Source organism: Oncorhynchus keta, chromosome 31 (genome assembly GCF_023373465.1).
Source record: "Oncorhynchus keta strain PuntledgeMale-10-30-2019 chromosome 31, Oket_V2, whole genome shotgun sequence".
Classification (NCBI taxonomy): domain Eukaryota; kingdom Metazoa; phylum Chordata; class Actinopteri; order Salmoniformes; family Salmonidae; genus Oncorhynchus; species Oncorhynchus keta.
Genome location: NC_068451.1, coordinates 11,532,177 through 11,557,437, shown reverse-complemented (window position 1 = coordinate 11,557,437; position 25,261 = coordinate 11,532,177). Strand labels below are relative to the sequence as shown.

At 40.8% G+C, this 25,261-nt stretch overlaps 2 protein-coding genes across 11 annotated transcripts; both read left to right on the top strand.

Annotated features, from left to right (window-relative positions):
- The first annotated feature begins 2,683 nt into the window (after nucleotides 1–2,683).
- LOC118364423 (1-phosphatidylinositol phosphodiesterase) lies at nucleotides 2,684–17,735 on the top strand. 4 transcript variants are annotated; one of them, XM_035745946.2, is made up of 4 exons: nucleotides 8,563–8,581; nucleotides 15,548–15,600; nucleotides 15,742–15,829; nucleotides 16,595–17,735. In XM_035745946.2, exons 3-4 carry the CDS (start codon nucleotides 15,750–15,752, stop codon nucleotides 17,433–17,435), a joined length of 921 nt encoding a protein of 306 aa, XP_035601839.1. In that variant the 5' UTR covers nucleotides 8,563–8,581; nucleotides 15,548–15,600; nucleotides 15,742–15,749; the 3' UTR covers nucleotides 17,436–17,735. The 4 variants fall into 4 exon arrangements, with proteins under 4 accessions (XP_052345525.1, XP_035601839.1, XP_035601838.1 ...); XM_052489565.1 differs by lacking the exons at nucleotides 8,563–8,581; nucleotides 15,548–15,600 and adding an exon at nucleotides 2,684–2,742; XM_035745945.2 differs by lacking the exons at nucleotides 8,563–8,581; nucleotides 15,548–15,600; nucleotides 15,742–15,829 and adding an exon at nucleotides 15,954–16,277.
- LOC118364424 (uncharacterized) lies at nucleotides 3,775–21,207 on the top strand. 7 transcript variants are annotated; one of them, XM_052489566.1, is made up of 8 exons: nucleotides 3,775–3,925; nucleotides 4,573–4,626; nucleotides 19,039–19,237; nucleotides 19,351–19,464; nucleotides 19,719–19,775; nucleotides 19,958–20,182; nucleotides 20,482–20,604; nucleotides 20,754–21,207. In XM_052489566.1, exons 3-8 carry the CDS (start codon nucleotides 19,064–19,066, stop codon nucleotides 20,817–20,819), a joined length of 759 nt encoding a protein of 252 aa, XP_052345526.1. In that variant the 5' UTR covers nucleotides 3,775–3,925; nucleotides 4,573–4,626; nucleotides 19,039–19,063; the 3' UTR covers nucleotides 20,820–21,207. The 7 variants fall into 7 exon arrangements, with proteins under 7 accessions (XP_052345526.1, XP_052345527.1, XP_052345531.1 ...); XM_052489567.1 differs by lacking the exon at nucleotides 4,573–4,626 and having other exon boundaries at nucleotides 3,802–3,925; XM_052489571.1 differs by lacking the exons at nucleotides 4,573–4,626; nucleotides 19,039–19,237; nucleotides 19,351–19,464; nucleotides 19,719–19,775; nucleotides 19,958–20,182 and adding exons at nucleotides 5,149–5,346; nucleotides 5,460–5,573; nucleotides 5,826–5,882; nucleotides 6,065–6,289 and having other exon boundaries at nucleotides 3,911–3,925.
- Nucleotides 21,208–25,261: the final 4,054 nt, after the last annotated feature.

The window sequence follows — 25,261 nt, the reverse complement described above, 5'->3', positions numbered from 1 at the left end:
ATTACGCGATAAATGGCGGTGGAAACGCCTTTATGCGCAAATATTGATTTGATATAATAATTATCATATGAAAGTACATTTTCATGTGGCGCGCGCGCAGGGGGAAGGGGGTCCCGGGTGAAAAGGGTTGGCATCCCCTGGTGTAGATAATCATTGTAGGCATACTATCTAAACCGGGGGTGTCAAACTCATTCCATGGAGGGCAGAGTGTCTGCGGGTATTTTTTTTTTCCTTTCAATTAAGACCTAGACAACCAGGTCAAGGGAGTGTCATTCTAATTACTAACCTTAATTAGTTAATCAAGTACAAGGGTGGAGCGAAATGGGTGGAATGAGTTTGACACGTGACCTAAACTGCTGTGAAATATTTTTCCATAACCAAAAATATAGAATTTTCAGCTGTTTGAAGCTAGAGTAGCCTACAAAACCGAAAGCAAAAGATGCAAAAACGAACCTTAAAACCGGGAGCCATAGCCCACATAAAACTGTTCTACCGCTTCTTAGTAGGAAAAAGAATGCACTCCCCACAAGTCTTTGCGAAATGACTAACGTGTAAAACATCGTAGACTTGCTTTCAATGGGAATGACAGTAACAAGTTACATATTGCAGCTTTAAGCGAAGAAGTACATTTTGTGTGCACTACATCCTCACGCATGGACTTTTATCCACAACAAGCCTGTTTGGTGGAAACACAACTGGTGGGAAAATGTGCATATCTTTCTTACATTTACATTTTACATTTAAGTCATTTAGCAGACGCTCTTATCCAGAGCGACTTACAAATTGGTGCATTCACCTTATGACATCCAGTGGAACAGCCACTTTACAATAGTGCGTCTAAATCTTTTAAGGGGGGTGAGAAGGATTACTTTATCCTATCCTAGGTATTCCTTAAAGAGGTGGGGTTTCAGGTGTCTCCGGAAGGTGGTGATTGACTCCGCTGTCCTGGCGTCGTGAGGGAGTTTGTTCCACCATTGGGGGCCAGAGCAGCGAACAGTTTTGACTGGGCTGAGCGGGAACTGTACTTCCTCAGTGGTAGGGAGGCGAGCAGGCCAGAGGTGGATGAACGCAGTGCCCTTGTTTGGGTGTAGGGCCTGATCAGAGCCTGGAGGTACTGAGGTGCCGTTCCCCTCACAGCTCCGTAGGCAAGCACCATGGTCTTGTAGCGGATGCGAGCTTCAACTGGAAGCCAGTGGAGAGAGCGGAAGAGCGGGGTGACGTGAGAGAACTTGGGAAGGTTGAACACCAGACGGGCTGCGGCGTTCTGGATGAGTTGTAGGGGTTTAATGGCACAGGCAGGGAGCCCAGCCAACAGCGAGTTGCAGTAATCCAGACGGGAGATGACAAGTGCCTGGATTAGGACCTACGCCGCTTCCTGTGTGAGGCAGGGTCGTACTCTGCAGATGTTGTAGAGCATGAACCTACAGGAACGGGCCACCGCCTTGATGTTAGTTGAGAACGACAGGGTGTTGTCCAGGATCACGCCAAGGTTCTTAGCGCTCTGGGAGGAGGACACAATGGAGTTGTCAACCGTGATGGCGAGATCATGGAACGGGCAGTCCTTCCCCGGGAGGAAGAGCAGCTCCGTCTTGCCGAGGTTCAGCTTGAGGTGGTGATCCGTCATCCACACTGATATGTCTGCCAGACATGCAGAGATGCGATTCGCCACCTGGTCATCAGAAGGGGAAAGGAGAAGATTAATTGTGTGTCGTCTGCATAGCAATGATAGGAGAGACCATGTGAGGTTATGACAGAGCCAAGTGACTTGGTGTATAGCGAGAATAGGAGAGGGCCTAGAACAGAGCCCTGGGGGACACCAGTGGTGAGAGCGCGTGGTGAGGAGACAGATTCTCGCCACGCCACCTGGTAGGAGCGACCTGTCAGATAGGACGCAATCCAAGCGTGGGCCGCGCCAGAGATGCCCAACTCGGAGAGGGTGGAGAGGAGGATCTGATGGTTCACAGTATCGAAGGCAGCCGATAGGTCTAGAAGGATGAGAGCAGAGGAGAGAGAATTAGCTTTAGCAGTGCGGAGCGCCCCCGTGATACAGAGAAGAGCAGCCTCAGTTGAATGACTAGTCTTGAAACCTGACTGATTTGGATCAAGAAGGTCATTCTGAGGGAGATAGCGGGAGAGCTGGCCGAGGACGGCACGTTCAAGAGTTTTGGAGAGAAAAGAAAGAAGGGATACTGGTCTGTAGTTGTTGACATCGGAGGGATCGAGTGTAGGTTTTTTCAGAAGGGGTGCAACTCTCGCTCTCTTGAAGACGGAAGGGACGTAGCCAGCGGTCAGGGATGAGTTGATGAGCGAGGTGAGGTAAGGGAGAAGGTCTCCGGAAATGGTCTGGAGAAGAGAGGAGGGGATAGGGTCAAGCGGGCAGGTTGTTGGGCGGCCGGCCGTCACAAGACGCAAGATTTCATCTGGAGAGAGAGGGGAGAAAGAGGTCAGAGCACAGGGTAGGGCAGTGTGAGCATATTCATATGGAAATCTGTTGCCAATTTGCTGGAAACCTAGCTATCGACGTTCTTAACGAGACTCGTCTCACATTGGTGACCGCAGATCAAAGCTGAGAATGTACCATTTGACTTTATAAAATAAACAGTTTGCATATATTTCTCAAAGTATGTAAACACTACGAGGCCACACCTATCCTTTATCAGTATGCTATAATTTTGTTGCCAATCTGCAGAGGTCAGAACACCAGCCAGCACCTGTGTGAAACTCCTTAGGCCAGAGCTGTATGTGAGTATCCCAGTCTTTAGCCAGGTGAAACATTTTATTTCAGTCTTGGTATAGGAAAGCCATCTAGAAAAGGTAGGCTATATAGGAAATCAGGAGTATGATTTTTGGATTTGCATTATATTATTCATGTTTTTTGGCAGGTTGTTGCATGTTTTCCTCCTTTAACGTGACCACTGAGAAATGTCTGTTTATATATATATATGTATGTATGTATGTATGTATGTATGTATGTGTGTGTGTGTGTGTGTGTGTGTGTGTGTGTGTGTGTGTGTGTGTGTGTGTATATATATAATATATATGGTAATCAGGCAGGTGATTGAGTCTGATGACAGGCGTGCGTTATACTCAGCAGCCTGATGACCCCGAGCGCCAGAGAGGGAGTGTACTGACATATGGCTTTGGTGCAATGACGTAATTCACAGGTATACACAGATATTTATGAAAAAGTAAGCATAGTCTGGACTGATATTAATATATTTTTTTATCATGGCGTCTTTATTTGGCTTTTCAATATTTTACCACCACTACCACCCTCAATCCCATGCTCCATTGGCTGATTTATATTCTCCCATCTGTGTATGAAACAGCATGGTTCCTGAGTAAAGCCTCTCTTCAACATTTCAGTCTCTATCTAGCTAATCACCTTTGATAAATGGTACGACATTAATTGCAGAACAAGGTGACTTTGGTAAAGTGAGTACACTGCTCAGGAAAGTGCAAGGTGACACATCTTTTTAGACTGAGTTTATACACCATTCATAACCCTCTAACACCAACATTTCAATGACAAATGAGTCAATCCTTTGTTGTATGATTTACTTTTAGAGGTTTTTGCCAAGGAAAGGACCTCTTCTTCAATGACAAAGGACTCCTACTCCCAGAATCCTACAAGATTGGCTGGATGGAGGCTATTGTTTATGACAAATGAATCTCTGATATCACCATACCTGGCAAAGAACAACTGTTGAGTCCTCGCTTTGTGTGTGTGTGGTGGGGAGGTTCTTCAGTATGACAGGAATCCATTATATGTTTATGATTCAGTGAGGGAAGGGTTAACCTCTCAGGATCTCTTTAAAGTGAGGAGGAGGGCCTGCTGGGAACTAGCTGAGACTGGCTGAGCCCTCCCTACAAGCTACTTCCCTGTAAGAAAACCAAACTGCGCAACAAGCAATTGCAGGAACGGGTGAGCTCACTTTCTCTAAAATATATGTTGAATAATACATTTTTGAGTGAATTTAAATCTGTGTAGTTTCATGCTCTCAAAAATAAATGTAATTACAAAATAGTATAAAAATAGATGATATTAAACAATTCACACTGCAACGTAAAGCAGTTATAATCAATGCAAACATTTGTCATGGTTTACATTCTCTCGTGAGTCAGGGGATGGATTTGATTGGGGAACATCCAATGGTTGAGTTTGTTTTGCATGGCCGGGTGGGCCTGGGGGGGCAGAGTTTGCTCATTTTAGACCATTCCATTGGTCCTTAAGTGAAATCTCTTCACACCCGGGGCACTGGGACATTCAAAACGAACTCCACCACTGACAGACAGATGTATAACTCCTTGGTAGTACTGTATTTTACACTACTGTTTAATCTGGTTTACTGGGACATTATATGGTATGGGTACTTTCTGCTGCTAACTGAAAATTAACACCATTTGTAAATATCTGTAGCCTACTTGGTACAAAATGGGAGGAGTGCTTTTTAATTCAAAATGGTTGCCATTGATGTTTTAAAAAAAAAACGTTATTATTGACTGTATGTTTGTTTATTCCATGTGTAACCGTGTTGTATGTGTTAATCTGCTGTGCTTTATCTTGGCCAGGTCGCAGTTGTAAATGAGAACTGGTTCTCAACTAGCCTGCCTAGTTAAATAAAGGTGAGATGAAATAAAATCACCCAGGTGGGTGCTATACATTGTAAGTGGATGATGTGAGTTTCCCAGAAGAGGGGGTTTCATGTTGTGCACTTCCTTCATGTGTCGCAGAAGCTCAAAACCCACTCATCACCACACTTCATGACATGCCCTATCTCCTATCATCTTTCAATAAGGCAAGAGATAACTGCAATTTAGTGAAGCAGAGCAACAAAATAATGGGTAGATTCACTTTAATGTAGTCCACATGGGATGGAACCTGTTTGTCAATATGACCCAATACACACTGTAGCAGTGACAGTAAGATAGCCCTTATTTAGGGCATATTCAGAGTGCTGTACAATGCAATACATCCTCAAACGAAATAGATAGTTGGTCCTTTAAAAAAAAGTTGTATCCTCCAGATACAACACAGACTTCATCAGATGTTATTGGAATGAATGTGCACCTTTTAACATCATGACTTACAGTATAAGGCATACACTTATTTTAACATTAAGATGATTGTTCTGCCTTTTGTTTCAGAGCTGTGTAACCAAGAGTGGCCAGCATGTCAGTGACTGTGACCAAAGGTGGAGGGGTGACTGTATTTACAGTGAACTCTAATGAAGGAAGCAGTTGGCCCCTGCTGTGTCAAATACTTGGGACCTTGTGCTACAGCCCAGCATGCTCAGTGTCCAGGGACTGCGGAGGCTCCAATCAAGTTCCCAGTCAGCTCTGGGGGTGGGTGAACTAAAATAACACACACACCACAGCATACATGTCTTTCATCACTGGGTTGCATTTGTCAACTGAAGTGAGAGTTTTCTCAAATGATTATTTTCTTATTTAAACAGACTATACAGATCATGGTGGGAGTACTCACCATTGGCTTGGGAGCGATCCTTGTTAGCACTGATTATTCTAGCTCACTGCGATGGATTGGGGTTCCTTATTGGCTTGGTGGTGTGGTAAGCTTACTTTATTTTGTTATCGTTTACCATGTCATCATGTTTAGTATGCAAGCACATGATTTCACTTGGAGTTATAACCACAGTAAACAAAACCAGGAAACATATAAGTAACTGCTGACCCACACTTAAGTAGTCTTTTTTTAATAAAATGCAGGGCTGAAGTAAAAATGTTTTATTTATTAGGACAAATAATGTGTCGATTGTTTAGGTTGTTCGTATTTGATTTTGATATGTGTGCCTTCTCCTTAGTTTATAGCAGTTGGCATCATGTGTATCTTGGCTGAGAAGTTCCCCAGTCCCTGCTTGGTGAGTTCACTGATGCACATACCTTAACTCTTTCCTGTCATTCCTTAGCCTCATTCCCTTCCTCCATTGAACAATCATTCAATCTAATCTAGCTGCATTATAATCATCAACTGAATATCTGAGACATCTAGTACTTACTCAGTTGAGTCAAACTGGTTTTATATTCCCTGATTGTGTTTTAGGTGGGCATCAATGTGTTGATGAACCTGTCAGGTGCTGCTCTGGCCATTACTGGAATTGTGCTGTATGCTGTAGACCTGGCAAACAACCATTTCTGGTGGATTTGCAATGATGACCACTACAGCTGGCAAGATGACTACTATGGTGGCCAGGTGACAAAACCCCCCAGTGATCCGGAGAGGGATAGACTCTTGGCGAAATGCAAAGATGCCAAGCAGATTGCACAGGTGAGTGCTTTACAATGAAGTTTTTTTTAAATGATATTCATCATGTGAGGAAGGTGTCCCTGGTCTGTTCTAAGTAAAATATATGAACATTTGATTAGATAGATCAAACTGCTTGATTTAGCAATGAACATGTGTGTCCATAAACAGAGATAGTGGGTACCATGTTTGAAGCACATTCTAATAGCTGGTATACCAGTCTGTTTCTGGATTTTCCAGTGTTCACCAACACCACTATCTTGCTAAACAATCCAGTCAACTGTCAATATGTTCAAATCCTCCTCCATGTGTTTGTTCTACCATTAGATGTTGATGAATGCCTTGGACATTGTGCTCATCGTCCTTGCAGTTCTTCAGCTTTGTGTCACCATAAGCTCTGCGGTGTTTGGTCTCAAGGCTTTGTACAAGAATGGAAAGGAGGGAAAAGAGGTATGAACAAAACCCTTGAGCAGAGCGAATACAACGGCCATACAAATGGAAGTAGAGTTACAGTTAATCTCAACCAAGGTAATGTTTGTTGTGTCCTGCCAAGTAATGTGTAACTTTGCTCTGATATGTTGCAGAACATCCGGGACCTGGAGCAGTATAAGCCACTGCTGGAGGAGGTCACCACTAACCCTGCAGCTTAAAGAGCTCTGATCTGATATACTTTATTGACCACGTGGGGAAATTTGTCATGGACGATTAAAGAGTGGTGCTGCTTCCACATGGAATACATAAATAAATAGAATCAAATGTATTCTTCATAAATGGATCATCATACAACCACCTCCAGACCCACACATTTGTTGTTATACATACAATATGTAGTACATATAGTTCACTTACTTAATTTACCGTAACGCCTACAGTGACTTTACTTTGTGTAAATGACAACTGACACTGATTGTATGTCTTCATGCTTTTTGTATTTGTCATTTTACCAAAACTGAAAGGACAGTTATAAAAGGGACTATATCAAGTTAATTACTGAATTGACTGTTGTATATACATTTATTTCTGCATTTTGATAATTTCTTACTATCTTTTATTCTGTTGCCCCCCCCCCCCTTCAAAAAAAAAATAAACAAACTCTCTTCGCTCAAGTTTCAAAACAGTTTTACTAAACATTGACATCAGGTGGCAGTCATTCCCATACAAACATAACCTATGAGCAACCAATGGTGTATACAGGTAACTGCCAAAATAAAGAAAACAGTGTCTTAAGGTCTAAGCCCATAGGTCGCAATATCTACTAAGTTAATATATGGAATTGTTTTAAGATGGTCATAAAATTGATAATTTAGCCATTTGAATGAGGGTCCCTGTAGGTATATAAAAAATATATATATTTGATGAAACATTGAATTTGGCCTTTACTGCTATAACCCATAGAAACATTAACACATTTGTACATGGCAAAACAAACAGTCCAGAAATAAATGATAAGGAATAAGGTTTTGAAGTATCTGTCCTATACCCTGGGATTATGCCGTTTCTCTGGACCCCTGCAAGGTTGGAGTGGGCCCCCAACTCCCTACAATTAACATCAAATGCATCAGCCAGAGAGCTACTCACAAAAACTAGACTACCAACCACGGTCCATGGAGCTGAAATTGAGACATATCTATGCGGTTGCCTATCGGATTCATGATAGGGTTTCTGTGGTGCCAGGGCATGTAGCGTACAGCTTTGCTTTAGCAAATGGATACATGTTTATTGGTAGGCCTATTTGGTTGTCATTTTCTCATGTTAAGCTTAAAATTTCACAAAGCTGTGCACAGTGCCGCAAGGCTGCCATGATTTAACATTCTGGCTGGTGGCAACAACGTAATTAAAGTAGGAAATATAACCTTTTCACACAGTGAGTGTGAAACGGTCGCGCCAGTTTGACTTGTTTTATGCATGTGATGTCAGAATGCACTCACTGTTCCAAAATGCGATTATTATGCAACAGGACAGTTAACATGCGCTGCCTACTAATTATCTATAGGCTGTGTTTCAACTTGTCAGTTTCGAATTATTTTCAAACAAGTTGTATTTTCTAACAACAGTTTGAATAGAGGTGTGTTAAGCCTCCTCATTAATTCACATTCAGTGTTGTGTACAATTTATGTTTGAGGCTTTACTGAGCCAGATAAACTTTTCTCTTCGAGGAGAGCCCACCGCACTTCACTCATGCTTGTGCAAATCATGTATGCATATATTTGCTCAGTCTTGCAAGAATTGGAACATTTTCTTGCTGGCGCTCGCGTTGCCTAACTTGTTGTTTTCCTTACAAATAATGACTTTGGACATATATGAGTTCCTATCAAAGTAAGTTCCTTCTTTTCTGTATATCGTGTTGTCGTTTCTACTGAAGGCGCATACTGCATGTACATTTGAAGTCGGAATTTTATATACACTTATGTTGGGAGTCATTAAAACTCGTTTTTCAACCACTCCACAAATTTCTTGCTAACAAACTACAGCATTGGCAAGTCGGTTAGGACATCTACTTTGTGCATGACACAAGCAATTTTTCCAACAATTGTTAACAGACAGATTATTATCCTTATAATTCACTGTATCACAATTCCAGTGGGTCAGAAGTTTACATACACTAAACTGACTGTGCCTTTAAACAGCTTGGAAAATTCCAGAAAATTATGTCATGGCTTTAGAAGCTTCTGATAGGCTATTTGACATCATTTGAGTCAATTGCAGGCATACCTGTGGATGTATTTCAAGGTCTACCTTCAAACTCATTGCCTCTTTGCTTAACACCATGGGAAAATCAAAAGAAATCCCCAAATTTGTAGACCTCCACAAGTCTGGTTCATCCATTGGAGCAATTTCCAAACGCCTGAAGGTATAACGTTCATCTGTACAAACAATAGTACACAAGTATAAACACCTTGGGACCACGCAGTTGTCACACCGCTCAGGAAGGAGGCACGTTCTGTCTTCTAGAGATGAACGTACTTTGGTGCGAAAAGTGCAAATCAATCCCAGAACAACATCAAAGGAACTTGTGAAGATGCTGGAGGAAACGGGTACAAAATTATCTATATCCACAGTAAAACTAATCCTATATCGACAGAACCTGAAAGGCTGCTCAGCAAGGAAGAAGCCACTGCTCCAAAACCGCCATAAAAAAGCCAGACTACAGTTTGCAACTACACACGGGGACAAAGATCATACTTTCTTGACAAATGTCCTCTGGTCTGATGAAACAGAAATAGAACTGTTTGGCCATAATGACCATCGCTATGTTTGGAGTAAAAAGGGGGAGGTTTGCAAGTGAAAGAACACCATCACAACCGTAAAGCATGGGGTTGGCAGCATCATGTTGTGGGGGTGCTTTGCTGCAGAAGGGACTGGTGCACTTCACAAAATAGAGTGCATCATGAGGTAGGAAAATGATGTGGATATATTGAAGCAACATCTCAAGACGCCAGTCAGGAAGTTAAAGCTTGGTCGCAAATGGGTCTTCCAAATGGACAATGTAGCATGATGTATTTACAGTTTTATTCACAAGTACTGGTGACAAATAATGCATTCCGATTATTGCATATATTGTAATGGACACCTATGATGTGTGTAAAATACTTTTTTGAAGGTTGTACTGATTATAATGAGCTAAGCTATTTGCCAGCTACCATGTTTGTTGACATTATACCATGCATTCTGTGTGACCAAAGATGTTATGAGGTTAAGGAACGGTCCACTCATCTTTCGGGTACACTTCCGGAAGTGAATGATGGTAGACGACACACCCACCCCCTTCAACATGCATACTGTAAACAGACCAAACTCATCTTGTCTCCTCTTATTATCTTTGGTTGATGAGAAAAAATAAACATTCAGGTGCGCACAAACTACCCATCGTCGGATTACTTTCGGTTTCTAGAAAGTGTTTTACTCAATTATTTAGATCAATGGTGAGCTCACCCGTGATGTGATTAATTCTAAATAGTAATTGCTATTAGCTAATTCATATTGTAGTTTCTGTCAGCCGAGACGTTAGTGCTAGGACAAATGTGGCCTACATTTTCTGGTTTGGATGATTGTGTTATATTCTAGCTACTTCGGTGAATGTCTGAACATTGCATCCAAAAATAAACTGGTCACATTTTGGACATAACTTTGTGTTTGTGCAAAATGTTTCTGTGAAAAAAGTGTTGCCAGCTCAAATGCTGATGGTTGCGTCAATCGAAAATGGACTTTCTAAATAAGCGTTCTAATCACACCGGTTTGATCTTACGTAACAGGGACCACTATAGAATGATCACACCCGTTTGTTGGTAGTGTGAAAAGGTTAAACATTGCAGATTTTAACATTTATTTTCGATACAACAGAATACTAATCAGCAACCAATTTATTTAAAAAGACATACAACTGTCCTGTATATCCTACCTGAACCTGCATGACATGAGCAGTCCACATGCTCTCTCCCAGCTTGGATAGAAAGTTGTTGGGTGTAAAACCAGTCTATTAATGCCAAATAACACAGTCAGTCCACCCTCAAAACACTAGTTTACTATGGATTGTTTCATTTAGCAGTGTAGCCTATATAGCCTATAGCTATATACATTATTTAGCTGCTATTTATACACGTTTGTTAAGAAAAAATTACACATCCAATAGCCTAACAATGCATCTGCCAATTTATTGGCTGTCCAGTATCCAGATGACCTGTCCCAGAGCTACATCTACAGTTAATCTCTTTCTGTAATGTGTTGGCACCACAATTAAAGAGAATAAGAGACTCAATTAAAGATGTTGCAGAACTGCTATATTTGAAGAACCACTACCTTCTGCCCAGTTTCCCTGATGTTGCTATGGCAATAAAGCGTTTTTTAACCCTCTCTGTAACTGTGGAGGGGTGTCCGGTACGCCAGTGGCCCTATATCTGAGAAATATAACAAAACAAATAAATAAAATAATCTACTCATGTTTGGTCGTGTTATTCGTAGCACATTTTACCCCCTATGCATTTTTTGCCATTTTAACAGGGTTACCTTCAAATGACTCCACTGAAGCTTGTGTGGCTCATAGAGCAGAACAGCCGACACGTTTGTGTTCATGAGTCTCGGTTTTGTGAGAAGACCTCTTCTAAATGAGCACGTCCACGACAGAGAGTTCAGACGTAAAGCTCGTTGATGTCAAAGAGCAAAACAACCGACACTGTCATGAGAGTCTCATCTTTCAATGATGTGTTCTAGTTTTACACCCGATTTTGTGACGAATTTCTTGTCCGGATTCATGTGTAGAAACATACCACTTTCACAAGCCCCATGATTTGGAAGAAGCCCAAACTTTATATCGGCAGAAAGAGGGGATTGCGCTGCAGCCACTACAATAAAGCTGTAAGTCTCTAGCATAAACACACGGGGAGCTGTTCAATATTCAAAATGATGTCACCGTGTGATGCACGGGTGCGTCAATCGACTGTAATAGGGTGTTGGGCCTTCACGAGCAGCTAGAACAGCTTCAATGCGCCTTAGCATAGATTCTAGTGTGTCTGGAACTCTATTGGATGGATGCGACACCATTCTTCCACAACAAATTAGATAATTTGGTGTTTTGTTGATGGTAGTGGAAAACGCTGTCTCAGGCACCACTTCAGAACCCTATTTCAGTCACTTCACTTTTTCTCCCCAATCTCATGGTATCCAATTGGTAGTTACAGTATTGTCCCATTGCTGCAACTCCGTACGGACTCGGGAGAGGCGAAGGTCGAGAGCCGTGCTTCCTCCGAAACACAACCCAGCCAAGCTGCACTGCTTCTTGACACACTGCCCGCTTAACCCGGTAACGAGCCGCAGCAATGTGTTGGAGGAAACACCATACACCTGGCGACCGTGTCAGTGTGCACTGCGCTTGGCCCACCACATGAGTCACTAGTGCGCGATGGGACAAGAAAATCCCTGCCGTCCAAACCGACCCTTAACCCGGATGACGCTGCAACAATTGTGCACCGCCCAATGGATCTCCCAGGCGCGGCCGCCTGCGACAGAGCCTGGACCTCTAGTGAAACAGCAAGCACTGCGATGCAGTGCCTTAGACCACTGCGCCACTCAGGAAGACCCTATTTCAGTCACTTCTAACCATGGTAGCCAAAATACTCACAAGCTAATGTTAGCTAGCTCATGCTTGCTATATACACACACACATATATATATATATACACACATATATATATATACATATACATATATATATACACACATATATATATATACATATATATATACACACACATATATATATATATACATATATATATATATATATATATACACATATATATATACACATATATATATACATATATACATATATATATACACATATATATATACACATATATATACATATATACATATATATACATATATATACATATATACATATATATACATATATACATATATATATATATACAATTGAGAAGCACTCTGTATTATAGCGATAATCACTTTTAACATATGCATTTATTTCCGTGTTTTTCTTTTGTTTTCATATATATGTATTTACACAGTGCTGATTGTGCAAAACACGAGTCAAACTGCTCGTAGGAACCGATTTTCAAGGAAATGAACAAGGTGAAAAGAAAGATTACTCGTCAGGAAATTGGGATAATTCTTACCACTTAACATCGTAAACTAGCAAGGTAATAGTTAACAAGTTGGTTAGCTAACTTCGATTTATGTTTGTTAGCCACAGCATTACTTGCATAACTGACTGTGTAAATAAATTGGAAAACCTGTGCGACAAAAGAATACTCCGAGATCTCTATCTCCTATTTATCTTTCAGAGTTTTTACTGTGACCAAGATCATGGTCCCGTCTGAAGCAGCATTTTCAACAACGTTGGAATCCACAGTGTGACCTGTGCCGCTGTTCTCCGCCATCTTTACTCCTCTTCAAATTCGCTACATCTAGAGAGGAAGAGGCGAAGTGAGAGGTTTTACTCAGCCCAAAATCCGTCCACGAAAATAACATTTGTTTGTATGGCCATTGAGCGTCGAATTTTGTCAACAAAACTGTGTATATTTTATTTGCCATGTCAGGATTATTTGATCAAATAGAAGTTTCGCAATGGTATACGGACGTGGCATTTCGGCAACTTTGAAAAAAATGACTTGATGTCGGAGTTGGGCCTGTTGTCATAGAGATAGATAGAGGACTCATTCAAGCATGGACATTGCCATTGAGGGCTTCTACCATTAAAGCGGTCAACGAGGTGGGTATTCCTATGAGTTGGGAGCAATCAGCCGATGAAGAATAAGATAATTTACTACATTAAAATGGAGATAGCCTCAAAGGCACTGCCAATGGCTGTCACAGACACTATAATCTCACGTACACAAAGATGAGTCCTCAATCTAAATCTATGGCCTGTTGTTCACACGTGTGTCGGCCCTCTCATTTGCTAGAATGGTTCCACCTGCTCTCGAATCGCCCGCCTTCCATCTTCGAGGACATGTATTTCCATTGTCATAGCGGTCACTTTACTATCTTCTCAATATAACAAACAATCTTTGCTACATCACAAAACCAGCTAAGAAAATTCTCAAGCTGAGATGAAAGCAGTATTACCTGAGGTTTTTGCAACGTTGAAGTCTAGTGGTGTGGGGGTGTCATTGCATTTGACCAAAATGTATGTGTGCTACTATACTTTATATATAAAATATAATATTTAAAGGAGGCAATCCACAGTTGCTACATACATTTTTGGACTTAATAAGGAATTATATCAATTGATTTTTGATTAATATAATTTATGCCTCATGGTCTTAGTTCAACTATGACACCCTATCAAAATCCAAAACATAAGATTCTTTTACTCCAATATTTGTAAACAATGTAAATGTAAACAAACACTGCATTCTAAAAACTTGGTTGAAAAGAAAATGTTAATATCATGGATGGTCAGTCCTTGCACCATCATGTTTATGAATGTGAGAGTGGTTATATTTCTCCTGGCCCATCCCTCAGCTTTTTACCATACCATTACAGAGTTGGGGTGTCTACTTTGTTATTGTTTTAACTGCAGATTGGCCCTTTAAATTAGTGGAAGTTTTTTTTCGTGCGGCAATGAGCATAAAATCCCACATGCATTAATGTAATTCTTTAATGACATCAGAATTAGGTTTAGAATGTGAATAACAGCCTATTAGGCCTAATGACTCAATCAAAGCACTGTACGACCCTAATGCATTTTACCTAAAGTCATATCTTATTATTTTTTTTAAATCTATTTTTATAAACGCCAATAGATACTTTGTTCATTGGACATGGTGGGATCTTTTTGTGTCGGTAAAATTAATTACGCAAGAAAATGCGGTGGAAACGCCTTTATGCGCAAATATTGATTTGGTATAATAATTATCATATGAAAGTACATTTTGATGTGGCGCGCGCGCAGGGGGAAGGGGGTCCCGGGTGAAAAGGGTTGGGATCCCCTGGTGTAGATAATCGTTGTAGGCATACTACCTAAACCGGGGTGTCAAACTCATTCCATGGAGGGCTGAGTGTCTGCGGGTATTTGTTTTTTTCTTTCAATTAAGACCTAGACAACCAGGTCAAGGCAGTTTCATTCTAATTACTAACCGTAATTAGTTAATCAAGTACAAGGGTGGAGCGAAAGCCCGGCTCTCCGTGGAATGAGTTTGACACGTGAACGAAACTGCTGTGAAATATATATTTTCCATAACCAAAAAATATATACTTTTCATCTGTTTGAAGCTGGAGTAGCCTACATAACCAAATGTAAAAGACGCAACAACTAACCTTAAAACCAGGAGCCATAGCCCACATAAAACTGTTCTACCGCTTCTTTGTAGGAAAAAGAATGCACTCACTACTGTAAGTGTTTGCGAAATGACTAACATGTAAAACATCGTAGACTTGCTTTCAATGGGAATGACAGTAACAAGTTACATATTGCAGCTTTAAGCGAAGAAGTACATTTTGTGTGCACTACATCCTCACGTATGGACTTTTATCCACAACAAGCCTGTTTGGTGGAAACACCACTGGTGGGAAAATGTGCATATCTTTCTTTGTGTATTTGAGAATATTCATATGAAAATCGGTTGCCAATATGCTGTAAACCTAGCTATCGACGTTCGTCTCACATTGGTGACGCAGATCAAAGGCGATAATGTACTATTTGATGTTTATTTTATTTTAAAGTTTGCTTATCTTTCGCAAAGGAAAAACAGTATGTAAACACTACAAGGCCACACCTATCCTTTATCAGTATGCTATAATTTTGTTGCCAATCTGCAGAGGTCAGAACACCAGCCAGCACCTGTGTGAAACTCCTTAGGCCAGAGCTGTATGTGAGTATCCCAGTCTTTAGCCAGGTGAAACATTTTATTTCAGTCTTGGTATAGGAAAGCCATCTAGAAAAGGTAGGCTATATAGGAAATCAGGAGTATGATTTTTGGATTTGCATTATATTATTCATGTTTTTTTGGCAGGTTGTTGCATGTTTTCCTCCTTTAACGTGACCATGAGGACTGCTGAGAATGCTCTGTTTTGCCACCTCTACATGTTACTGCTTTTTGTGTAAGTATGGCTACAGGTATTTAAAATAAGTCCCCATTAATTCCAGAATGTGTATTGTAGGGGTTTACATTGTCCACTCTAAATTGAACATACCATTTTTTATTTTAGTTTGAACTTAATGGAACAAATAAAGTTTATGAAAAGTGAGCAGAATCCTGTGAGTCAATTCATGTTTTTGTGGTATACCATACATATGGTGTAACGTGTACACTGGGAGTTGGGAAGCGAGTGGCACACCGACATGAAACGTTAACGCCTAGGGATTGAACTAAAGGGAGTGATTATATAAGGTAATCAGGCATGTGATTGAGTCCAGGTGAGTCTGATGACAGGTGTGTGTAATAATGAGCAGCCTGACGACCCCGAGCACCAGCGTGGGAGTGTACGTGACATATGGCTTTGGTGCAATGACATCATTTCCAGGGATACACAGATATTTAATGAAAAAGTAAGCATAGTCTGGACTGATTGTTTTAAAAAATGTATTAATATTTTTTTTAATCAAAGTTTCTTTATTTGGCTTTACCTGAGTAAAGCCTCCAACATTTCAGTCTCTATCTAGCTGATGACCTTTGATAAATGCTACGACATTAATTGCAGAACAAGGTGATGTTGGTAAAGTGAGTACACTGCTCAGGAAAGTGCAAGGTTAGGGTTAGTTAAAAAAAAATGTTTTACTGTGAGCTTATACACCACTCATAACCCTCAAACTCCAATATTTCGATGACAAATGAGTCAATCCTTTGTTGTATGATTTACTTTTAGAGGTTTTTGCCAAGGAAATGACCTCTTCAATGACAAAGGACTCCTACTCCCAGAATCCTACAAGATTGGCTGGATGGAGGCTATTGATGATGACAAATTAATCTCTGACATCACCATACCTGGTACCCATGACACCATGGCTCTCTATGGAGGCCCAGCGGCAGAGTGTCAGGCCTGGGATTTGGGGGATCAGCTGAGGGCCGGCATACGCTATCTGGACCTCAGGATATTCGCCTTTGAAAACAAACTCTATGTCATGCACTGGGTTGTCTACCAACACAAGTCGTTCTATGAGGTCCTTGACACGATCAGAGCATTTTTGTCTGAATTCAGAAGTGAGGCGGTTCTCGTTAGAGTAAAGCCTGATTTGTTTGATAAAGAGAATGTTGAGGAGCTGGTTGGAAAAATGATTATTAATGATACAGATGTATGGGTGAAGTCTGACATGCCAACTATGGCTGAGGCAAGAGGAAAGATGATATTTGTACAGAAATCCAGCTTTAAGCTGGGCATTCCTCTCTTGGAAACAGACAGCAAAGGTGACTATGAAGTTACTCATATTGCAGACAAGGAGAACAAAATAGTGAAACACTTGACACAAGCTTCAGGTGATTGTGGTGGGGATTATATTGTTCTGAGCTACTCCAGTGGCACTGGCATTGGCACATTGTTGGGCATGTTTCTAACTCCCAAGAAGGTGGCTGAAAAGATTGACCCATGGCTCGATCAGTATCTGAGACAGTTCTCCAGGGACCACAGCAGTGTATGTTTCGGGGTGATTGCCATGGACTTTCCTGGTATCGACCTCATTCAAACAGTCATTAAGATCAATGATTGGTGAAGTGTTCACCCCTGGAATGTTCACCCATGGAAGTCATGATTATATTGCTTTCTGAAATGTTAGTTGACGCAATTAGATTAAGTGCAGCAACAACACATGACACATACTATACTTGATTGTGCTCATATTGAAAAGGAGCGAGATAGAAGACTGACAAAGTAAAGAATTTAGTGATTGGAACGTAGTATTGGCATGCGCTCTTAAACAACAATAATGAAGTCTTGGCACTACACGTCTTTGTACTTTGCCCCTGCTTGCTGTATTAAAAACAAAGAAAATCATTAAAATGGCAAAGAACAACTGTTGAGTCCTTACTTTGTGTGTGTGGTGGGGAGGTTCTTCAGTATGGCAGGAAATGACAGGAATCCATTATATGTTTATGATTCAGTGAGGGAATGGTTAACTTCCTGGATCTCTTTAAAGTGAGGACTTTCAAGTGAGGACTTTCTCTAAAATTTGTGTTGTAGAATAATACGTTTTGAGTGAATTTAAATCTTAAATATTTGTGTAGTTGTTTCATGCTCTCAAAAAGAAATTATGTAAATAGATTATATTAAACAATTCACACTGCAAAGTTCAGCAGTTATAATCTATGCAAACAGTTGTCATGGTTTACATTCTCTCGTGAGTCAGGGGATGGATTTGATTGGGGAACAACCAATGGTTGAGTTTGTTTTGCATGGCCGGGTGGGCCTGGGGGGGCAGAGTTTGCTCATTTTAGACCATTCCATTGGTCCTTAAGTGAAATCTCTACACACCCGGGGCACTGGGACATTCAAAACGAACTCCACCACTGTCAGACAGATGTATAACTCCTTGGTAGTACTGTATTTTACACTACTGTTTAATCTGGTTTACTGGGACATTATATGGTATGGGTACTTTCTTCTGCTAACTAAAAATAAACACTATTTGTAAATACCTGTAGCCTACTTGGTACAAAATGGGTGGAGTGCTTTCTAATTCAAAATGGCTGCCATTGATGGCATCACCCAGGTGGGTGCTATACATTTTAAGTGGATGACGTGAGTTTCCCGCATATCTAAGTAAACAATCAGTAGCCTAAATGCTTTACTGTTAAGTACTGCAGAAATTTGTGCTGTACTGAATTGATTGAATTCATTAGTTAATTGAGCAACATGGTAATACAATTGCTGTTTTATGTTGTGCCCTTCCTGCTCATGTGTAGCAGAGGCTCTACACCCACTCATCACCACACTTTATGACCTGCCCTATCTCCTATCATATTTCAATTAGGCAAGAGATTACTGCAGTGAAGGAAAGCAAAGCACCAAATAATGGGTAGATTCACTTTAATGTTGTCCATATGGGATGGAACCTGTTTGTCACTATTACCCAATACACACTGTAGCAGTGACAGGAAGATAGCCTTTATTTAGGGCAAATTCAGTGCGGTACAATACAACTTCTTTTTTTAAGGACCAACTATCCATTTTGTTTGAGAATGTATTGCATCTACAGATACAACACAGACTTCATCAGATGTTATTGGAATGAATGTGCACCTTTTAACATCATGACTTACAGTATAAGGCATACACTTATTTTAACATTAAGATGATTGTTCTGCCTTTTGTTTCAGAGCTGTGTAACCAAGAGTGGCCAGCATGTCAGTGACTGTGACCAAAGGTGGAGGGGTGACTGTATTTACAGTGAACTCTAATGAAGGAAGCAGTTGGCCCCTGCTGTGTCAAATACTTGGGACCTTGTGCTACAGCCCAGCATGCTCTGTGTCACAGGGACTGAGTAGGCTCCAAGCAAGTTCCCAGTCAGCTCTGGGGGTGAGTGAACTAAAATAACACACACACCACAGCATACATGTCTTTCGTCACTGGGTTGCATTTGTCAACTGAAGTGAGAGTTTTCTCAAATGATTATTTTCTTATTTAAACAGACTATACAGATCATGGTGGGAGTACTCACCATTGGCTTGGGAGCGATCCTTGTTAGCACTGATTATTCTAGCTCACTGCGATGGATTGGGGTTCCTTATTGGCTTGGTGGTGTGGTAAGCTTACTTTATTTTGTTATCGTTTACCATGTCATCATGTTTAGTATGCAAGCACATGATTTCACTTGGAGTTATAACCACAGTAAACAAAACCAGGAAACATATAAGTAACTGCTGACCCACACTTAAGTAGTCTTTAAAAAAAAAAAAATGCAGGGTTAAAGTCAAAATGTTTTATTTATTAGGACAAATAATGTGTCGATTGTTTAGGTTGTTCGTATTTGATTTTGATATGTGTGCCTTCTCCTTAGTTTATAGCAGTTGGCATCATGTGTATCTTGGCTGAGAAGTTCCCCAGTCCCTGCTTGGTGAGTTCACTGATGCACATACCTTAACTCTTTCCTGTCATTCCTTAGCCTCATTCCCTTCCTCCATTGAACAATCATTCAATCTAATCTAGCTGCATTATAATCATCAACTGAATATCTGAGACATCTAGTACTTACTCAGTTGAGTCAAACTGGTTTTATATTCCCTGATTGTGTTTTAGGTGGGCATCAATGTGTTGATGAACCTGTCAGGTGCTGCTCTGGCCATTACTGGAATTGTGCTGTATGCTGTAGACCTGGCAAACAACCATTTCTGGTGGATTTGCAATGATGACCACTACAACTGGCAAGATGACTACTATGGTGGCCAGGTGACAAAACCCCCCAGTGATCCGGAGAGGGATAGACTCTTGGCGAAATGCAAAGATGCCAAGCAGATTGCACAGGTGAGTGCTTTACAATGAAGTTTTTTAAATGATATTCATCATGTGAGGAAGGTGTCCCTGGTCTGTTCTAAGTAAAATATATGAACATTTGATTAGATAGATCAAACTGCTTAATTTAGCAATGAACATGTGTCCATAAACAGAGATAGTGGGTGCCATGTTTAAAGCACATTCTAATAGCTGGTATACCAGTCTATTTCTGGATTTTCCAGTGTTCACCAACACCACTATCTTGCTAAACAATCCAGTCAACTGTCAATATGTTCAAATCCTCCTCCATGTGTTTGTTCTACCATTAGATGTTGATGAATGCCTTGGACATTGTGCTCATCGTCCTTGCAGTTCTTCAGCTTTGTGTCACCATAAGCTCTGCGGTGTTTGGTCTCAAGGCTTTGTACAAGAATGGAAAGGAGGGAAAAGAGGTATGAACAAAACCCTTGAACAGAGCGAATACAACGGCCATACAAATGGAAGTAGAATACGGATATGTAGATGCACACAGACACACAACCAAGGTAATGTTTGTTGTGTCCTACCAAGTAATGTGTAACTTTGCTCTGATATGTTGCAGAACATCCAGGACCTGGAGCAGTATAAGCCTCTGCTGGAGGAGGTCACCACTAACCCTGCAGCTTAAAGAGCTCTGATCTGATATACTTTATTGACCACGTGGGGAAATTTGTCATGGACGATTAAAGAGTGGTGCTGCTTCCACATGGAATACATAAATAAATAGAATCAAATGTATTCTACATAAATGGATCATCCTACAACCACCTCCAGACCCACACATTTGTTGTTATACATACAGTATGTTGTACATATAGTTCACTTACTTAATTTACTGTAACGGCTACTGTGACTTTGCTTTGTGCAAATGACAACTGACACTGATTGTATGTCTTCATGCGTTTCGTATTTGTCATTTTTCCAAAACTGAAAGGACAGTTATAAAAGGGACTATTAATTACTGAATTGGCTGTTGTATATATATATATATATATAAAAAATATTCTGAATTTGGATTATTTCTTACTATCTTTTATTATTTTGTCTCCAGTTTTTTGGCAGTCATTCCCATACAAACATGAACCATTGGTTGCTCATAGGTTTTCTTGGAGGTATATACAGGTAACTGCCAAAATAAAGAAAACACCAACATAATGTGACTGTTTATCTACAAGGTTAATATATGGAATTGTTTTATCATGGTCATCAAATTGATAATTTAGCCACTTGATTTTGAATTTGAGGACCCTGTCGGTCTAAAAAATATATATATATTTGATGAAACATTGAATTTGGCCTTTACTGCTATAACCCATAGAAACACATTTTTTAAACACATTTGTACATGGCAAAACAGATGGTCCAAAAATAAATAGTCAGGAATAAGGTTTTGAAGTGCCTGTCTTATACGCCGGCGTAGCTCAGTTTCTCTGGACCCCTGCAAGGTTGGAGTGGGCCCCCACTCCCTACCATAAACATAAAATGCGTCAGCCAGAGAGCCACTACCAACCTCTGTCCATGGTGCTGAAATTGGGACATTACTTTGTGCATGACACAAGTAATTTTTATAATCATTTACAGACAGATTATTTCACTTACAGTGCCTTGCGAAAGTATTCGGCCCCCTTGAACTTTGAGACCTATTGCCACATTTCAGGCTTCAAACATAAAGATATAAAACTGTATTTTTTTGTGAAGAATCAACAACAAGTGGGACACAATCATGAAGTGGAACGACAACAACCCAGATGCAGATAACAACAGGATGAACCCAGAGTGACTTATGATGCTCCTTGGTCAGCATGAGGGGGGTTGAACCAACCACGTCTGAGCATCGTTAGTGTCAGCTATATATAGTACTCTGCATTTGTGTAAAGGTTAGTTTACTCGGTCCAAAACGCAAGAGTGTGGGGTCAACCAGCCTCATTATTGCAATAATTCATCTATATTAAATAAAGATGACTGTTTGAAGAAATGACCAAATCTCTCACAGTACTGAGTTTCCACGACAGTAGCCTACTATCTACAGCTATATATTTTATTTAGCTGCTATTTATAAACTTTTTATGAAAATTACACATCAAATAGCCTAACAATGAGGAAAAAAGTATTCCGCTTGAGGATAAATGTAGCCATTATTTATTGTTGATCTCAGCAGGTTGTCTGGCTAATAGCATACACAAATGGCCTGCAATCAAAGTCAATTAGATTAAATCCAACTTGAGAGACTCCTCTGGTCTTCTAAAGGACTGTTGATATTACAACCACACAACTCAAACCCCGGTTCACCAGTATGAAGAAACAGATTTTTTTTGTTTGTGCCCTCAACAACTTTTGTCCACTAAAAATGATAATCTGTTTGTATCTGACAATTTATTGGCTGTCCAATATCCAGACGACCTGTCCCAGAGCTACCTATACAATTTATCTCTTTCTGTAACATGTTGACGTCACAATTAAAGAGAATAAGAGACTCAATTAAAGATGTTGCAGAACTGCAATATTTGAAGAACCACTACCTTCTGCCCAGTTTACCTGATTTTGCTACGGCAATAAAGCTGTTTTTAAAGAATACCTGTAACTGTGGAGGGGTGTCCGGTACGCCAGAGGCCCTATATATATATAGGAATACCTGGGATAGGATAAGTAATCCTTCTCACCCCCCTTTAAGATTTAGATGCACTATTGTAAAGTGACTGTTCCACTGGATGTCATAAGGTGAATGCACCAATTTGTAAGTCGCTCTGGATAAGAGCGTCTGCTAAATGACTTAAATGTAAATGTAAATGTCTATATCTGAGAAATATAAGAAAACACTTGAACAAAATAATCTCGACCCATGTTTGGTCACATTATTCGTGGCAGATTTTACCCCCAATGCACTTTTTGCCATTTTTACAGCCCAGTACAGGGTTATCTTCAAATGACTCCCCTGAAGCTTGTGTTGATCATAGAGCAGAACAGCCAACACATTTGTGTTCATGAGAGTGTCGGTTTTGTGAGAAGACCTCTTCGAAATGAGGACGTCCACAGCAGAGAGTTCAGACGTAAAGCTTGTTGATGTCATAGAGCCAAACACCCGACACTGTTGTTCGTGAGAGTCTCATCTTTCAATGGTGGGGACTTATTAGTTGTATCTCAAATGGTTCGGGTTTTACACACGATTTTGTAATGATTTTCTTGTCCAGATCCTCTCACGTGTAGAAAAAGACCACTTTCAGAAGCCTCATGATTTGGAATAAGCATACATTTTATATCGGCAGAAAGAGGGGATTGCGCTGCAGCCACTACAATAAAGCTGTAAGTCTCTAGCATAAACACACAGGGAGCTGTTCAACATCCAAAATGATGTCACCGTGTGATGCACGGGTGCGTCAATCGACTGTAATAGGGCGTTGGGCCTTCACGAGCAGCTAGAACAGCTTCAATGCGCCTTAGCATAGATTCTAGTGTGTCTGGAACTCTATTGGATGGATGCGACACCATTCTTCCACAACAAATTAGATAATTTTGTGTTTTGTTGATGGTAGTGGAAAACGCTGTCTCAGGCACCACTTCAGACCCTTATTTCACAGTCACTTGTATTTATTTTTTACCTCCAATCTCATGGTATCCAATTGGTAGTTACAGTCTTGTCCTATCGCTGCAACTCCCATATGGACTTGGGAGAGGCGAAGGTCGAGAGCCTGCTAAATGACTTAAATGTAAATGTAATGTAAATGAGAGCCGTGCGTCCTCCGAAACACAACAGCCAGCCGCAAGAACGTGTCGGAAGAAACACCGTACACCTGGCGACCGCCTGGCCCACCACAGGAGTAAATACTTCGCGATGGGACCAGAACATCCATGCCGGCCAAAACCTCCCCGAACCCGGAAGATGCTGGAACAATTGTGCACCGCCCCATGGGTCTCCCGGTTGTGGCCGGCTGCGACAGAACCTTGACTGGAACCAGGATCTCTATTGGCACAGCAAGCACTTCGATGCAGTGCCTTAGACCACTGTGCCACTCGGGAGGCCCCAATTTCAGTCACTTCTAACCATGGTAGCCAAAATAATGGCCAACCGGGAATTTTTATACATAACCCTAAGCATGATGGGATGTTAATTGCTTAATTAAATCAGGAACCAGACTTGGAAGTACCTGCTTTTAATATGCTTTGTAGCCCTCATTTACTCAAGTTTTTCCTTTATTTTGTCAGTTACCTGTACATACAAAGTGAATAGATCAGTGAAACTAGGCTTTGCAGTCGTGTGACTAAGGAATTCAAATAATTTTGAAAAGGCCCTCATCACAAAAGTAACCATTACCATTACAGAATAACAGTGAAATCATGAATAAATGACACTTTTCTCACATCTGCTCCTGCAACGCCCTCTACTGCTCATCCTGTGTCTCCTTGACCTGCCGCCACTCCCCCAGTACTCTCTCCCTCTCTCTCTGTGTATGTGTATGTATGTGTGTGTGTGTGTGAACCTGTTCCATGTTCAAGACCTCTACAAATACTCAGTCCTGCCACTTCCACACTGCCAGATCGTAATCGCTGCTCAGTCAGTCCACGTGTCCAGACGTTTGTTACCCTGTCCCAGCCCCTCTCGCTCCAGCCTCTGCACCCGGTTTCCTGCAACGAGCTTCCCCTGGCCTGCACTCCATCTTCCCCCGGTGTTTCAATAAATACCTTGGTTACTTCATCCAAGTCCCCTCGTCTGAGTCTGCTCTTGGGTTCCCCTGTTCCACTCTGCGTAACAACCTTGAGTTATATAAATATCATTGGCATTCTGCACATTGTTTACAATCCCAGAACACAGGGTGCAGCAGGATCTATGATAAATATTGTCTTTAGTGAAGAGAAGAGGAAATTAAAGGAGAGGAAATTGATGTAATATCAATATCATCATTCTTACCTTGCTTCAATTTGAATAAACTGCATAACAGTTTGTGTAATAGATAGTCTAGTAAAGCCCAGTTAAAAATGTAAGGAATGACAAGCCCAAAATCCAACACCAGATTTGGTAGATGCCACCCACATTCAAGTGCTACGCGTTGGTAGAGCATGGCGCTTGTAACGCCA

Bases quoted from the DNA above. Each gene is read 5' to 3' on its own strand.
- LOC118364424 (XM_052489566.1), top strand. From the start codon at position 19,064: ATGTCAGTGACTGTGACCAAAGGTGGAGGGGTGACTGTATTTACAGTG. The intron at 19,465-19,718 runs GTAAGCTTACTT...CCTTCTCCTTAG, and splicing joins CTTATTGGCTTGGTGGTGTG to TTTATAGCAGTTGGCATCAT. The intron at 20,605-20,753 runs GTATGAACAAAA...GATATGTTGCAG, and splicing joins ATGGAAAGGAGGGAAAAGAG to AACATCCAGGACCTGGAGCA.
- LOC118364423 (XM_035745945.2), top strand. From the start codon at position 16,174: ATGAGCAGCCTGACGACCCCGAGCACCAGCGTGGGAGTGTACGTGACA. The intron at 16,278-16,594 runs GTAAGCATAGTC...ATTTACTTTTAG, and splicing joins CACAGATATTTAATGAAAAA to AGGTTTTTGCCAAGGAAATG.